The 16,747-nt window shown below is 41.8% G+C and overlaps 1 protein-coding gene and 1 long non-coding RNA gene across 5 annotated transcripts in view; both read right to left on the bottom strand.

Moving 5' to 3' along the window:
* Positions 1-5,553, bottom strand: part of KDR (kinase insert domain receptor) — a 43,449-nt gene extending 37,896 nt beyond the window's left edge. For 2 of the 4 annotated variants that reach the window (XM_070614862.1, XM_070614865.1), the window contains exons 1-2: positions 5,057-5,539; positions 1,488-1,581 (exon numbers count right to left, since the gene is read on the bottom strand). In XM_070614862.1, coding sequence (XP_070470963.1) covers positions 1,488-1,519 — 32 coding nt within the window. In that variant the 5' untranslated portion in view covers positions 1,520-1,581; positions 5,057-5,539. Of the gene's footprint in view, positions 1-1,487; positions 1,582-5,056 lie in introns of all 4 variants that reach the window. The other 2 variants (XM_008526296.2, XM_070614864.1) reach the window with 2 other exon arrangements.
* A 3,580-nt stretch (positions 5,554-9,133) lies between these two features.
* The window catches only part of LOC139082580 (uncharacterized), a 140,543-nt gene continuing 132,929 nt past the window's right edge, over positions 9,134-16,747 (bottom strand). Inside the window, exon 14 of the long non-coding RNA XR_011538737.1 lies at positions 9,134-9,244. This is a non-coding gene — a long non-coding RNA (uncharacterized lncRNA). The remainder of the gene's footprint in view (positions 9,245-16,747) is intronic.

The following is a 16,747-nucleotide window of genomic DNA, read 5'->3' as shown; positions in this document are numbered from 1 at the left end:
GGACTGCATTCGGCCAGAGCCAGAAGCACAGACTACTTTTATTACAGCATTTCTCTAAAAGGCTCCTAGGAAGATGGTCAGCGTCACAAAGAATGTATCATCACCGACCCTTCATTCAAAGAATTTGAAATTTCCCACAAAGTTGCAGCGACATTAATGAAGTTACCTTTAATATACTCCATAGCTTTTTCAGGACATAAGAAATGTTTAGGCAGAGTTTAGAAGAGGAGGGGATAAAATCTTTGGGGATTTTAAACAACCTTTGTCGTGAAGGGTGGGTAAGAGGAAAATCTACTGAGGAATGTATCTTGAAAGAGAAAAGCTAGAGAAACAGCACCTGTTACTATGTTTTTTCTTAAGGGCTGGGTATTGATGACCTACCCTTGATAAGGGGCTAGGGTATCCCTTACACTCTGCAATCTAAAATGGACCGTATCACTGTGTGGAACACTTGGTCTTCATCAAGCATGAAGCAATGGCAATAAGCTGCCCGAGGTTCTCTGTGGCGCCCCAGCACTCCTTAAAGAGGAGGGTCACCTCCACCCATCATCCCAGCCAAAACACACTGGTCCTGATAAGCCTCTGGGTCTGTCATGCATAATCACTACATTAAACCCCAAGGTCTCCTACTTTTCCTCCTGGAGTAGGGCCTGGAAGGCAAAATTTAAAGGCCTATTCTTGTCAAAGAGGCCTGTTTCCCCAGCTAGCAAAGATCAATAGCATGACTTCTTGTTTGCAAGTGAGAAGAGAGGCATTCCAGAACATCAAGCCAGAGCATGAACTCCATTACCTGTGCAGAACATGCACTCGGTAATATTAATGGCCAAATATTAAATTGCTACTAGTCAGAATTTTATCACGAAATAAAGTTCTTGAAAAGGGCTAAACAGATGTCTAAGAGCCATTCTGAGTATAATAAATATGGCTCAAAACTTCTTTAACTCTATCCCTTAAGGGTATATCTTCAATTTCATTTATTCATTCAACATTTTATTTTATTTTTTTGGTGAGGAAGATTGGCCCTGAGCTAACATCTGTGCCAATCTTCCTCCATTTTATACGTGAGATGCTGCCACCGCATGACTTGATGAGCATTGTGTAGGTCTGTGCCTGAGAGCTGAACCTGTGAACCCCTGGCTGCTGAAGCAGAGTGCATGAACTTAACCACTATGCAACTTGGTCAGCCCCTCATTCAATATTTATCGAGTTTGTGCTCTATATCACATGCCAGGTCCTATACTGGTTATTGGGGTATATATATGTGTGTGTGTTGGCAGACAGGAGTAGAAAAAAATGCTAGCAAAATTGTATAGAATTTTTGAAAGAAGACCTTCCTCATTTTTTCATTACCAGATCAGTTCTTAGAAACCTCACTACTTATATACAATGACTACAACTCTATTATAATTCTGCCATATGGAAATTATTTTTCCCTCAATAAACAAGTTATCTAACACAGGAAATCTGAATCTAAAATGAAGCCTTACCTGCAAGTAATTTGCAGAGTTGTATTAGCCATAATAGTAAGTATGTCTTTTTGTATGCTGAGCCTGGGCGGATCAAGAGAAACACTAGACAAACCTAGAAACAAATTAAATAAATGAATGTAGTTGCCACTGAGTCAGACCCAATAGGAAACACCTTCCATAAACAATGCACACTCCATACTTTAAATGGCCTCTTCAGCAATTCATTGTGTAAAACTGTGAATTTACTTTTCACCATTCCCAGTAAAAGTTCACAAGCTGTGTCATAACAGGAAGAATGGGCAGATGGTCATAAACCAACACAACAGTTCTGCAATTCATGGAGCGAGGGTGGAGTTCCTGTTTTCCTGCATTGCCAACTTCAAGGTCTTACAAAAGGATATGGGACATTGAAATCAAATGAACCTCCATCTGATGATCTCACTCCCTTGGGAAAGGACCCACTGACATTTCTTATAAAACATAGGATGCACACAATCGACTAAATTGCTGATTAACGAATACTACTCAGAGACATTTCTACATAGTTCATCTCTGTAGCCTGAAGGGGGTGGGAGTGTCTATGACCTTGTCTTATTTTCCTTCACTAATTTTCTAGTGCACTTCCTCTAGTGACTGAACTGCCAAGGTTGAAAGACTGTACATTAAAACTAGGTGAGAGGAACTGAGGAAAAGAAAGCACTTTCCAATGTCACATAATAAATGTATTAATATATTTTTCCTTAAGACCGGGACTAAAAAATACTGTAATTCTAATGAACTACAATTGGGGAATCTCGACTTATTCATCAAAGCTCTGAGCTCCTCTTGATACCAAGCTTGGAACACAAGAAACCTGTTTTTACCTAAAAATACCATGGGACAAATTCTTCACCATGGGTCACTCCACAGCAAGAAAACTGAGCTCTCTGTCAACTAAATGCAAAGAGTTCCCAGGTGTTGAAAAAGCATCAAAGAAAGGAAAGCTGTCCACCGTGCTTGGGTCTTAACTGATATCCAGATCTTCAAAACACCACCTTAAAAAGTGACTGATGCTCGGTAAGCATCCAACCTTCATATGATCCTTCACTCATATCAGCTAAGAACAAATGACTCCCTAGGCCTAAAGTGGCATTGACCTTGTTGGGTAAATAGAGTATCAGGAAAAACGAGAGGGTATAAGCAAACATCCAGTGCAAATATCCAATGCACTGAATCTGAGAACGCTAATGTGACCAGCTGCAGGCAAAGTGAACCACTGATCACGCATGTTCTCACACATTCACCCAGATGTGCAAAATAGGTTGCTGACATAAGTGTAGATTTGACAATAAATATCATAGTGAAAAAAAAAACCCTGGAAATTAAGCTATATCAATAAATCTTCAGGAACTAACTTGGCATTGGTACTGACGTGTGTTTGGGGCAAGGGTTCTTAAACTTTAGCACCTGTCAGAATAGCCCTAGGCTTACAAATCTGCATTTTAACAAGTATTTCAATGATACGTGGTCTATGGGCCACTCTTGGACAGCTATTGGTCCAGGTGGTCATTTTCAGTTAAATAGCATAGCGCTTTTCGATATGAAGGAAATAACTGCCCCCAGAGTAGGCAAACAATAAGGCAAAATGTTTAAAAGCAAAAGAAAAGCCTTCCAATAACGGATTCCCACTTTATCCAAAAAAAGAAAAATGAAAACAATTCATTTAGATGAGCACAGATATCAAACTTGACTGGGAAACACGAAGTTGAGAAACGTGCTGAAGACACTTGACTTAATACAATTTGCTCAATGACCAAATGAGAAAGAACCCATTGTTTGGGAACTCTCACGTGAGAAAAAAAATGACAGTAAAGACTAAGCTCTAAATACACTACGCCCACCCCACCACCAAAACAAGAGATTCTTGAAGATCTCTCATGAATTATTGCCACAGATTATCTCACACTCTAGACACACTGTCCAACATAAAAAAAAAAAAAAGTTAAAGATATGTTCTCCATTCATAGGAAGCCAAGACAACACCACACTATTCTAGAGACATGTCTTCGACAAAAAAACTATTCAACGGGGCTATCCATAATAACTTCGGATTCGTATCTGTAGACCAACACTCAATTTTTTTTTTTTTTTTTTTTTTCTCCATTAAGCTTCATTCATTTTCACTGGCAAGTTTGAGTTCTACTTTTCAGAAAGTTCTAAAGAAATAACTATAAGAAGTACATATGCTGCTACTCAATAAAAAGCCCTTCTATGTTCAAATCCCATAACCAAAATTAATTAATTCGTGCACTATTACCCTTCCAGCTCAAAGACGGGAAGGAAAAACAACAGTGCCTCTGTCTCTAAAATTTGATGGCACCAATTATAACCCAATCCAATTAAGCAAGTCACACACTCCAAAGGGCAACCTCAGCGTTATATTCAGGGCAACCGGTTACTGTTACCACTGCTGCGCTATGAAACACCCCAGGCTTAAAAGAGACTCACTTCTTTGTGGGATAGAGAACCACCACATGTTCCAGACCCTCACTCTCTCCCCATGAGGGGGAGAGAGAGAGGTCTTGTCAGGGACAAATGAGTGTCCATGGTGGAGCCGGCCTGATGAACCAAGTCATTATTAAGAAAACTCAATAACTATAAACAGATGATCTTGGTACTGCATATGAGTGTGGATGTCTTTTTTTAAGCCACACGATTCCTTTCCTTCGATATAAGGAATTTTTTCCCTGAATTATTTGACTTTTTTTCTTTCTCCACCCTCTTTCCTTCCTCACTCTCCAAAGAGCGGGAATTAGCAAACGGTGGCTACAGAAAAGAGAGAAAGAAAAGGAAAGAGATACTTTATTACACCAAAAGCGTATGTGCTCCTAGTCTTGAACAGGACTGAAATTTTAGGTGGCAAGGAGAGTGACGAGTGGCGCTAATTCTAGCTACCAAGTCTCTCAGTGTAAGTTTTCAGAACGTGAACTTCTGACCACGCCTTTACCCCAAGGACCAAAGCGCTTTGAAAGATGTCAAAATGCTTTACAAAGGTGACTGACTTGCAGACACTTTGGGAACCTGTCACAGCCCCAGGTCCAAGCTCCAATTTCCCCTTCTCTCTGAGAGGCGAGCGGCATCCTGCACTAAGGGGAACAAACAGTTTCTCTCCCCTGGGAAGGATGTGGGTGTGTATGTGAGTTCGAGCCAGAGGGAACAGCAGAGCCCGAGATCCCGCTCGACTCCTACAGAGGCAGAGCTGGGAGCGCGGCGCGATCCGAGCGAACTGGCTTGCGCTCCCTGCAAAGCTTCCTTCCTCGCGCCCGGGCTAGGATGGTGCGCGCAGCCTGACAAAGTTTCACCTCCTGTTCCCGCCTGTAGGCACCTCCTGCCTGCCAGCCCCGGGGGGCCTTCCCACTCCCGCCTCCTGAGAGCCCGAGGGTGTGTCGGCTCCGCAGGACACGCTCCAGCCGAGACCCCTGTCGAAGACCCGAGTCGTGGAAAAGGAACTGGGCTCAAAGAGACCACCAACTCCCTGGGTGATCTTGAGCCAGTCACTGAGCCTGTTTCCTCACTGGGAAATGAAAGAACACAAAGTGTCAGGTCACCTTCCGCTCTCCAGCTCTCATTCCGAGTTAGATCCGGCCTCCAGGTCCTCTCCGCATCCCCATCTCTCCGCCCGCACCCGACCTCTCCTTTCAGGGAGTGGGCTCCTTACCCACAGAGGCAGCCCGGGTCTCCACGCAGAGCCACAGAGCGATGGCCAGCAGCGCCTTGCTCTCCATCCCGCACCTCGCGCCAGGAGCAGCGCCCAGAACTCGGACGCCGGTTCTTTCTCCCCGGGCCTGCCCCGAGAAGAAGGCGCGGACGGGGAACGCGCGCCGCAGCGCAAGAAGCACCCGCGCACAGGGCGAGGGTGCCCCGGCTCGGCCGCGGCTGCGGGGGTGTCTGCGGGCGCTGGTAGGAGAGGGTCTGGGCTTTCTGTAGTGCGCAAGTGATGTCCAGCGCAGGCAGAGGAAACACAACCATACACCGGCTGCTCTCCCGGGGTCCCGGGACTCAGTGCAGGGTGGGAGCCGGAGTCGAAACTCTAGAGCGTAGGGGCGGGGCTATGCGGGGCGGGGCCGGGGCGGGGCTCCCCTCGGTGGCCGGCCCCGCCCCTCAGCCGGGTACCCGGCTTAGATCCCGTGCTTCCCACGCTCGCTATATCTTCCTATCTCCCCACTTGATCTGGACTGCTCCTGGTCCCGAGTCGCCCCAGGGAGACGGTCGCGGGCGCTACAACTCCGTTTCTGGCGGATACAGAATGTAGCCGGTACCGGGCTCTGAGACGCTCCAAGATTCAGTCGGTTGCTGGCCCCTCGAGATATTGGGGAGCAACCCCGGGAACGCAGCGAGGGCCACTGCGCCCTCACGAGGCGCGCCAAAGTTTGGTACGGTCTTCTGCGCGGCGCGCGCCTGATGGGGCTGCGGGACACGCTGAGGACCTGCAGCAGGTTGAAGCAATGAGGGAGAAGCGGATACTGAGCCGAGACGAATGCAGGATCGCAAACTCGCAGCGACTCCAGCCAGTACGAGTGTTTTGCTTGCCAGCATCGCTGTAGTTGACAAAATCTGAGTATGAATGCCTTTAGTCATAGTATACACTAGCCCAGTTCGCCAAAGTTTCCGCTATTTCCTCTTATACCTGGCGGCTTCAAATGTTAACCGCCTAGCCCCAAAAGGCGTTTAAATTTGAGACCCTCTATCTGGCCTTTACCGAAAACCTACCTCCAAGGAGCTGGAGGTTCCCAGGGCTCTGGGTACCCGCGGCGTGAGAGTCCCCCGTCCCTCAAGTGAGACTGTCCTTGAGAAAGGCCTTTTGTCTACCGTGTTACCTGACAAGACGCCCTGGCGTGACTCTTCTTAGGCGTTTCGCCAGGCGCCTTTTCAGAGCAGAACTTCCAGCCATGATACCCTTAGGACGAGGGGAAGGAGGCCCGGCCGCGGTGGGCTTCATTGGAGAAGCAGTGAAGCGAAAGCTCCCAGACCCTGGGCGCCCAGAACACTCTGTACCAAACCTCAGGGCTCTCTCTGCACGTTTAGACTCCTTGTGGCGCTGCTAGGAGGAGAACGCAGATTCCTTTCTGATCACATTTGCTCTTTCTTCTTTTCTCTCCATTTCTCCCCACAGCTGGGAAGTGACATCAAATGTGCCCTAACTTCACTAATTCGGGATTTTTCCAGATCCCTCTGTCTCTTACTTCCCAGGTGCCTTTTAATGACAACTTAAAGGACCATCCTTCAAGGAGATGGAGAGGTAGAATTATTATTTCTACATCTAGTCCAAGCCCCTCCTCCTGAAATGCACAATTAATGTATAGTGTTGCTTTTCTTCTGCTACTTTTTTATATTCACTGTATTTACTCTGCTGCTTTGCTAGATTGACAATTGAAATACTTTAACTGAAATATAGTGAACATATATGGTTAAATTTTTTTTTTAATATAAAAAGGTTTAGAATGAAAAACCCTTGCTTTGGCAGAGGCAGGTATTTTTACCTTTCCTTCTTTTCCGAGCAAATTCTGTGCACATATAAGTATATTTCCCTCCTTCTTCCACAAAGAGTAGCCTTGGTATAAATACTGTTTGAGTGTTGGCTTTTTTCACTTTAAAGTACAACTTGGAGACCGTGCTACATCAACCCTTAAGGCTCCATCTTGTTCTTTTTATAGTTCCACTATATAGACTATTACTGTTTAATCTAGGAAGCGTTTATTTGTCAGGGGCAAGGGTATCCTTAAAGAAACTCCTCTCTTCCTGCTGGTAAACTTAGCAAAGAAAACAGGATGGGCTCTGGCAAAGCTGGATAAGGGGGAGGGCGCTGGAACCTGCTTTGGAGAAGGCAATTTTTCTCCACCTCCATTTCCAAACCATTCTTCTCTCAGCCTTATTTACAATTCATGACACTTCCTCTTCCACATCTCACTTAAGAAGATAGTGTCTCCTCTGAATGCAAACCAGAACCTGCAGGCCCTGTAGTAATAGCCCCCTTTAGAAGTCTTGGAGGAAATGATGCGTCTTTGATGGCCGCAAGACCAGAATTTGGCAGGGTCTCAATGAAATCAGTCGACCACATTCCCTCCCACACAGCACTTAGAAGTGCCTTGTGTTCATGAAAAATGACAAAGTTTGTTTAAAATAAAAAAAGTCTGTTCCATGTAGAACACCCTCCCATTATCTGGCACCACTGCAAAGGAGTGCTGTAGGGAGCTGATCCGGCAGAACAGGTAGGACCACAAGCTATGGAAGTGCCCCTGTGTGCTCAGTGCTCCATATGGTTTTCAGACCCGTTCGGAGCAGGGAAGCAGTAAAGAGTGGTGCTGAGCACACAGACTCTGGGGCCACCCTGGCTGGGCTTGATTCCCACATCTACCCCTTACTATCCGTGTGATCTTGACCAACTTACTGGGTGCGTGTCTTCCAAACACAAAAGATGATAACAGTACCTTCTTCGTAGGGTTTTTGCAAGAATTAAATGCATTACTGCATGTAAGTCACTTAGAATAGGACCTAACACCTGGAAAGCACAGGCACCTAGCACATAGTAAGCACCGATACACATTAGGAAACATTCTGCAAGGGTTAGTTATACTACAATGCACAGTTTCCTTCGTGCTGCTGAGATCTAAGTTGCAAATGAGGCTCATTCCTTCAATAACGGCTTTTGAGCACCTACTATGTGCTACGCACTGTGCTAGAGACTTAGGGTTACAATGGTGAAAATAAAGGCAAAGTGAACATAAATGAGCTGTCATCACAATAGCTCCATCCTAAGGCAAATTTAACTTATTACAGAGTACTCTGTATCTCCAGCTACTTCTCTGGGCTTTGTGCACGCAGAATATGCATTGTTCATATCACCAAAGCGCACTGCATAAATTACACTCCGTGAAGCCAAATCTGGTTCCATCGCCACCAGTATTTTGCACTTCATATCTTAAAAAAATAAATATGAAGACTAGCAAAATGTTAATAATTGTGGAAGTTGGATGATGTGTACTCAAGGGTTCGTTTTACTATTCTCTCTACTTTCACATGTTTGAAATTTTCCATAATTAAAAAATTTCTGTTTTAAGTAATTATAATGAAAGTGATGCCCGGTCTAGTACACTACTACTGACTTTTCCACAATCAGTGTCTTGACATTACCTCTGGGAAATGGTTGAGGCAGAGAGGCAGGTGGATGGGAATTTGCACTTTTTACATCATATATTTCTATAACGTTTTTCCAAAACACGCAAGTATTGCTTTTACAAATAAAAATAGAAATCAAGATCCACTCTCTCTTCTAGGTACTGTTATATTTTCAAATATTGCCATTTGTTGATTACATGTTTCATGACACTTTTATATGTTTACGTCATTTAGTTTGCTTCCAATATTTGCTTATGCTGTAACTTACCGAAGCCCATGACTGACTACCTTACCAGATGTTGGCTCGATTTCATAGCCAATCTATACTCATGACTATCATGCCTCGGGAAATTATGAGCACACTCTTTATCTCTCCTTATCTACCTTCCTTACACACCCATGTTTACTTTACTCTCTGTGTGATTGCTATTTTTAACTTAAACTTAATATACTTGTATGTACAAGGAGAAGAAGGCTATGTCACCACAAAGCCAGGCTTGCCTTGGATGTTTCTATCAGTGTTTGATTTTATTCATAAAGTCTTACATTCTAATCAATACAAAACAAAGTCCCCCATCCTTTTTGTGAAACAGATGAAACAGAACTTCATTACTTGCCACCTGCAAAGGAAAAATCTGTTACTATAAATATGTACACCTCTGTGCCCTCTCCAACTTCTCCCATATAATTTCTTGTTATATCTACTATAAGAACAAATATATAAATTTTAAAATGTGGAAAGCATGCAGGGAATTTAAATAATCAACTGAAAATCCACACAGCACCAGAGAAGGATGTTAGAAAATAACAAAAGAAGCCAACACTCATTGAGCACATCTTTGAGCAGGCACTGTTCTGAATGCTTCGCTTTATCCCTGGCTTCATCCTCGCAACACCCCATGAGAGCAGCAAGCGCTATCAGGAATTCTTAGTTAGGAAGAGAAGGAAAGACAAGAAATTACTTACGTCTAAATTAAGGAAGTGTTCCTTTGTCTTCCTAAAAGTCTTGCAACAAAAAGAAAAAAATGTTGTTTTATCTGTTTGCAAACAACCAAACCATAGTTTTCTTGCCATTGGTTAATAGGATGAAAGTGAAGACACTCTTTGCTTTTTAAAAGAAGAAGAAGAGGAAGTAGATTTTTGGAGCACTTATTATGTGCTGGGTATTTTACTTGAATTATCGTACTTTAATGTTCACAGTAATTTAATGGAGCAGAAGCTATAATTATTCTCATGTAACAGTAGGGGAGGAGAGATGAGATTTAGAAGGTCTCAGTAACTTTTCCAAAGTCCCACAACTATAAGGGGTAGAATCAGGATTTAAAAGCAGGGGGGTATTAAATGTCCAAGACAGACTTCTCCAAGGACGTACAGACGGTTTCTCATTGAGGACTGGTTTCTTTCAAGGGATGAGGTTGAGTGAATAGATGCCATTGGCTTCCTCAGCCTCTCCACAATGATAACTTCCACTTTCCTAGGTGGATAGAAGGCCAAGTGACTTAGGAGCATCACTCTGGGATGGATGACCAAGGAAAAATGAAAGACAGGTAATTAGATCTCTTCCCCGACCCACCCAGGAATTCCAGCCAGTTGGATATTTCCCTTCTGCCTAACCCCTGAGCCACTGATCTTCCCCTCCAAAGGAGAGCAGTGGCTCCTATGCACATAATCACTTGTGCATTGGGGGCATTTTTTTCTGCCTTTTGTCTTTAGTCTCCTGGAGAACTTTCATTCATCCTTCAATACCCAGCTCAAACAGCCTTCCCTAGTGATATGTTTCAGCTTTTTATTATCTTCTTCAACTGAGACCCTCCCAGTCGAAATAGGCAGAGGTTGAATCTTACCTAAGCAGGGAGTTGAGTTTAGAAGGATGATTGTTAAGGTATAATAAGGATGGTGAAAGGCATAATGATGATGTTTAGTTAGTAAAATATACTTCATACACTATAGATGTACTATGCTATGTCTAATTAAATAGAGCTATCTTCAGAGATACTGGGGGTTAAAATTTTATGTGCTAGCTATGTAAAATGCATCTTGTATGATCATTCTCAAATTCACATTTAAATAATAGTCATACACTTAATAAATACATCCAAAGTTGTACTGAATTTATACTTTATCCTAGACAAATTAATATGGACTATTCTGTTATTCACAGAGCTAGGAAATTACCTTCCTTTTCCTATATGCACATAGAACTTTTATAATATGATATATGATAATATAGTCATATATTTATGTGAATGTTTCTCCCTCAAAAGCAGAAATTAGGTAAAATTGACTTTGTATTCTCAGTGCCTAATGTAGTCTCTGTGCTTACTCACCTCTCAATACACTGATGAATTTCAAATAATTTTTATCATTTCCCTTTCTGCTGCTCTTTCTTTCTCCTTTGCTCCTCTTTCCCCCCCACCCCACCCCGGCACCCAGGATCACATGCCTCTCTGGTTATCCATCATAATTATCTTTACAGAGAGCAACTTGTTGGAATAAATAGAACTATACAATGGCAACATAGACACAAACAGAAAGAGTTCTTCATTTATTAAGCAGTGGGCTTTGGAGCTTTGTTTTTGATTTTGAGTAATGAACAAGAAGAAAAAGAGCATTTATAAGATTTGCATGTGCTATACAAGCAATGTGTGACTTGAATTTCATGTCTGTGCCTTTTGCGGACTGTAACCATTTTCCAGCGAATTAATTCCATCTCTCCTCTTAAAAGCTTATCAAGTTTTCAAAGAACTGAATAGTGCAAAAACAAATGCTTTTCTTTCCTAGAGAATTTTTACAAGTCACTTGTCCCTCACAAGAAGGATATATACACTTCCAGCTTAGTGGTATTAGTTTGCAGTGCTGTTCGCATTTTTTACAGAATAAAGATGGTGATCCCCAGAAATGCAGCATCACCAGCGTTGAGAGCCAGTCAATGACAGCAGAAAACTTTTATGTTCTTTGTATATAAAATTAGCCTTCAGAGTTTCCAAAACATTGGTGAGTAGTCCCCTGAGGCACAAATAAAAATTCTGTCTCTGAGCAGGGTTTCTAAACATTCATTTCTAACATAGCACTGCCTTGGTGCACATAATAAAACCAAACAAAGCAACTCACTGAGGAACACTGCATAGAGAGAGAAATTTTAAGCAAAATGAAAAATACAATTTCAGATCTAACTGATAATCATCCAAAAATTGGTCAAGCTGGTTATAGGCAGATGAAAGGCCATAAGGGAGTCATTTCATGCATCTGACCACATAATATAAATAGAAGTTCCAGATGTGGAGAAAATGAGTCTGGTAACAAAGCAACACGTCAAAAATATTAGACATTAAAATGGTCGTTGGATTGTATACAAAAACACTTCCATTTCCTCGTCCTAAGAAAACTTGACCTTGCTTCTTCCTAAAACTACTTAGTTATCTGTTACTTTTATCTTCCCTTCATAAGAAATGTTCTTGAAAAAGAGATCATCCCTCACCTTCTCTCCTTAAATACAATAGCTTCTTCTCAGTCTTGACTCTGCCCAGCATCTCCACAACATCCATCCCATTGTCCACCCCCCTCTTGAAGCTCTGTCTTTGCTTGACACTCATAACACTGTACACATCTACCTATCTAGCCAATGCCCATCACTGGCTCAACCCTACGCACAGGGAATCTCCAAATCCATTATTGGTCATCATCCCTTGTCCTCTTCCATGACTTTCTCAGGAATCTCATCCCACATTTTTACTTCGTTATCTTCTCCATATGTTCTATATGGGGAAAAGTTGCAAAATTGTGCTTTCCAGTGCTGATTTCCTACCATAGCTCCAGATTCTAATCCTCAACCCTTTCTGGACATCTCCATGTGTGTGTTCCACCAATTCCTTAAATTCAAAAAGTGTTCAAAACTGAACTCTTTTTGGACACTTTGAATACGCACAACTGAACTCCTACACTGCCTCCTTCAGCCTTCTAAAGTGCAGAGTCCTTCTAGATGCTTATACTCCAGATCTGCAGCCATATTCTTCCCCTACCTTTTCCCTGGCACACAATTCCAATCTTATCTACATTCTTTACATCTCTCATATCCATCCCCTATTTTCATTCATCAGACTGCCCCAATTCGTGACCATTTTGCCTTTGACCTGGAATTTTCCGATCCATCCATCACTCTGCTGCCAAAGTTATCTTCCTAGAACACAAGATTCATCTGTCCTTTATCTCTGACAGTTGGCATTTGCACACAGCATAAAGCCCCAAATCCTAAGCCTGGTGTTCAAAGGCTTCATTCTTTGCCTACTTTCTGTTTTTCCAGCTTACCTTCCAGTATACCATTTACATGCACTATATTCCAGCCATACAGGGTCCACTGGCCACTTCCAGAAAGTGTTTTATGTTCTCTTGTCTCCAGGCTCATGCTCAGTGGGTTCTCTTTGCTTAGAATGTACCTTATTCCAATATCTGCCTATATGAAGCTGGCCTTCCTTCAAAACCAGGCCCCCTAGAGTCTCCTCTATCCCTACCCTCCTGCCCTGCCCATCTGACTTACCCTGTCCCTGTCTGCACAGTCAAGATTCCTTGGGTTTTAAGCAACAGAAAAACCAACTCAAGCTGGGGTAAATGTATAGGATCCTGTTGCTGTAAATTATGGGCTGGCCTCCGATTCTCAGTGTGTCTTCCTGCTATTTTTCTCTGTGATTTTCTCAATTCTACCCTCAGGCTCTCCTTATAATAGAAAATAATGGCTGTACATCCTCACACCACACTGTCCACAGAAAAAAAAAATTCTTTGCCAGAAGCTCTTGAGAATAATGAGGCAGACTCTTTGTCCTAAGCAAACATTGCCTTGCATCTCACTTGTTCATCCCTACACCAAAGATCGGAGGTAGGGTTTCAATCCATTTAGGCTGCTTTAATGAGATAACACAGACTAGTGGCTCCTAATCAACATAAATTTATTCCTCACTGTTCTGGAGGCTCGAAGTCTAAGATCAGATGCCAGCATGGTGAGGTAAGGGTCTTCTTCTACAGACTTCTCATTATATCCTCACATGGTAGAAGGGGCTAAGGAGCTCTGTAAAGTCTCTTTTATAAGATCACTAAACCTGTTCATGAGGGCTCCACCTTCATGGCCTAATCACCCCTGCAAAGTCCCCGCCTGCCAATACCATCACCTTTGGGTTTTAGGATTTCAACAGAAGAATTTGGGGGGGACACACACATTCAGACCATAGCAAGCAGGAAGGATGCCAATAGGCATAGACCAATCAGAATCCACCTCTTCAATTAAAAGTGGGGCCGAGATAACATCAAAACCACATCATTGAAATGGGGAAGGGACTATTTCTCAAAGAAAAATCTGAAGGTTTTTGTAGAAAGCAAGGGGAAATGGGTGTTAAGGAGACAATAAACCAATGACCACTATATTCCCCATACTCCAAGAACCCATTATTCAATATTTGTTGCTGTATATATGATATCCTGCTTTACATCAGATTTATATGGGTATGTGTGTCTGTCTTCCTCAATACATTGTGAGATAGAGGGCAGGTTTAGTGTAGTTTTCATAACTGTTTTCTCTAAACTCCCAATTAATTGAAGCAAGTTTTTTTCATTCTTCCTCTGATATATTTCCCCTTCATCCAATGAATCATCATAACAATAACTAAAATTCACTGAGTTACTATGTGTCGGGCTCTGTTGTAAGCACTTCACATGTGTTTACCCTCTTAATCCTCCCCACCAACCTACAAAGTGGGTACTATTATTACTCTCATTTCACAGATGTGGAAACTAAGGCTCAGAGAGGTTAAACAACTAGTTCAATGCCATGTAGCTTGTGTGTGGTGGAGCCAGGATTTGAGCCAAGCCAGAAAGAATCCAAAGTTACACTCTAGAGCATACTCATATGCTGGTCCATTTCTCAATAAAAGACACCTCCTGGTAAAACAGTAACTAAAAAGCTACTACTTGTCTTTCGGCCTTCCCATTCAGAGCATCATTCAATCCTGCCAATTCTTCTTTCCTAACATGTCTGTCCTTTCTGGTTTGTTCTTATATTAAATCGACCATCCAAGTTTTGACCATCTCTTGGCTAGACTTCTAGAATAATGTGTTTAAGAATCAATTAATCTCATATCTTCACCCAAAACTATCCTCCTAGCTTCAATACTCTTCTTCCTGACCTGATCTCCAAATCAAATGTTTAATACCTTTTAGCTCACAATCATAAGAGAATAAAACCATGAGGAACTAATGTTGAGTCATATTTCGAGTTGCTCCTGACAATAATTCCTATGAGACAGGGTGTCAATTGACTCCTTGATGCTGTCCACCCTGTGAGATGGAACTGAAAGAACTGTGGGGGCCCTCAAGAGATTATACAACCCAGTCTCCTGTCTTGAGTCAACAAGTCATTAGCCACTAAAGACAGATCTTGATTATTTACATCTTGGAGAAATATTGAAAATATTCTCCACAACCACACTTGGCAACACAGAATTTCTTTTAGCATGTGGCTGTGACTGTCTTCTCAAGAGGTCAGCACCATGAGGTTTCACCCCACACTGTGTACCCAGAAACCTGCTGTAGTGCCAGAGGCATGCTCCTTGAGTACAGGTGGCAGATTGCTGAGCAATCTTTATTCATTCAGCAAATTATTAATTTACTTTTAATAGCAAAGTAATTATGACATATCTATGCAAATACCAGAATTTTAGACTTTTTAAAAGTATTACTCATGAACTAGATATAATGTTCGTATTTTTTATTAGGGGATTTATTGGACATTTATTATTTTATTTTATTATTTAATTTATTTATTAGAGAATTTACTTATTAATGTTAAACCAGCGGTTCTCAATTCTGGCTGCACGTTAGAATCTTCCAGGTCTGGGGAGTTTTTAAAAGATACTGGTACCTGGCACCATCCTACATCAATTATATCAGGATCTCTGGGAGGAAAACCTGACCAACAGGTATTTTTGTGTGTTCTAATGTGATTCTAATCACATTAAACTCTTGTTAAACTCTTGTTCACAAGAACATAAAAGATCCTTCCAAAACTTAGAAACAAAAGCATTACAGCTCCAGGACTATTTCATCCATTGGGTGCTATAGTCACAGCAAGCTTTCTGAAGAGTACCAAAAATATGTGAGAAATTTAGAAAGTATAACTCATAGGAACAAAGTCATTCTTAGCAAACTCAAAATTATTAAAAATACTTTTAAATATTTTTCAACCAAAAAAATCTATTTAATGTGAGATGAGAGTACATTTAATGTGTTGGCCATGATTCAGGGCAAGTCTTCCAAAAGGAAGGGCACCCACAATATAAAAAGTTCTCCAGCATTGTATTTTAAGTTACAATTCAATATTTACAGCATGAAATGTTCCTATCTACTGTTGGAGAAAATGTCTAGGAAGTAAAAGTCTGAATTCAACAGTCTGGTGACAACAGTTCATTTTGATAGAAAGAATTACAGCTTTTCAGGCCTTCGCTTCAAACAGAAGATGAGCTTTTTATGTTTATTGAGGCAACTTTCCCATTTTTGCTGAGTGATGCTTTTTGTTAAATGCTATTCTGAATGAAAGAACAGCTAGGGGAAGGGAGGAAGACATCAACACTGAGTTTCAAGAAAGATGAATCATCTAAGTCAGCTTCTCTGATCTGGAAACACTGCTGAACGCAGTGTAATATGTGACGTCGTCTTTCACCCTTCCTAGTTCCTACAGTCAAAAGCCAAATTCCAATGAGCTGGAGTAATACATAGAGCCAGCTCTTATATCCAGTTACGAGAATTCTTCAGGGTCTAAAATGAAGACCCCAGACTACAACCATCCTTAAAATTCTTTATGAGCTTGTGTTTCAAAAAGTTTTAAAACATCTTTACATGTGTGCTTATGTACAGAAAATAGACTAAAAGCATACACATTAGAATTTGACAGTGATTATCCTTTGATGAGAAAAATATGAACGACAAATTTTCTTTAAGAATCACATAATACTGCACATACGTATTTTTATATGCAGAGAAGAAAATTCTTAAAAGGCACACATAAAACTTAAAAATAATTACCCTAGAGGAGGACTGGGGTGGGGATGGGGGGTAGAAGAGATCTCAGTAATTACTCTATA

The sequence above is a fragment of the Equus przewalskii genome, chromosome 3 (assembly GCF_037783145.1).
Source record: "Equus przewalskii isolate Varuska chromosome 3, EquPr2, whole genome shotgun sequence".
Lineage (NCBI taxonomy): Eukaryota > Metazoa > Chordata > Mammalia > Perissodactyla > Equidae > Equus > Equus przewalskii.
Note: the sequence above shows the minus strand (reverse complement) of the source record. Positions and strands in the feature narration are given on the sequence as shown.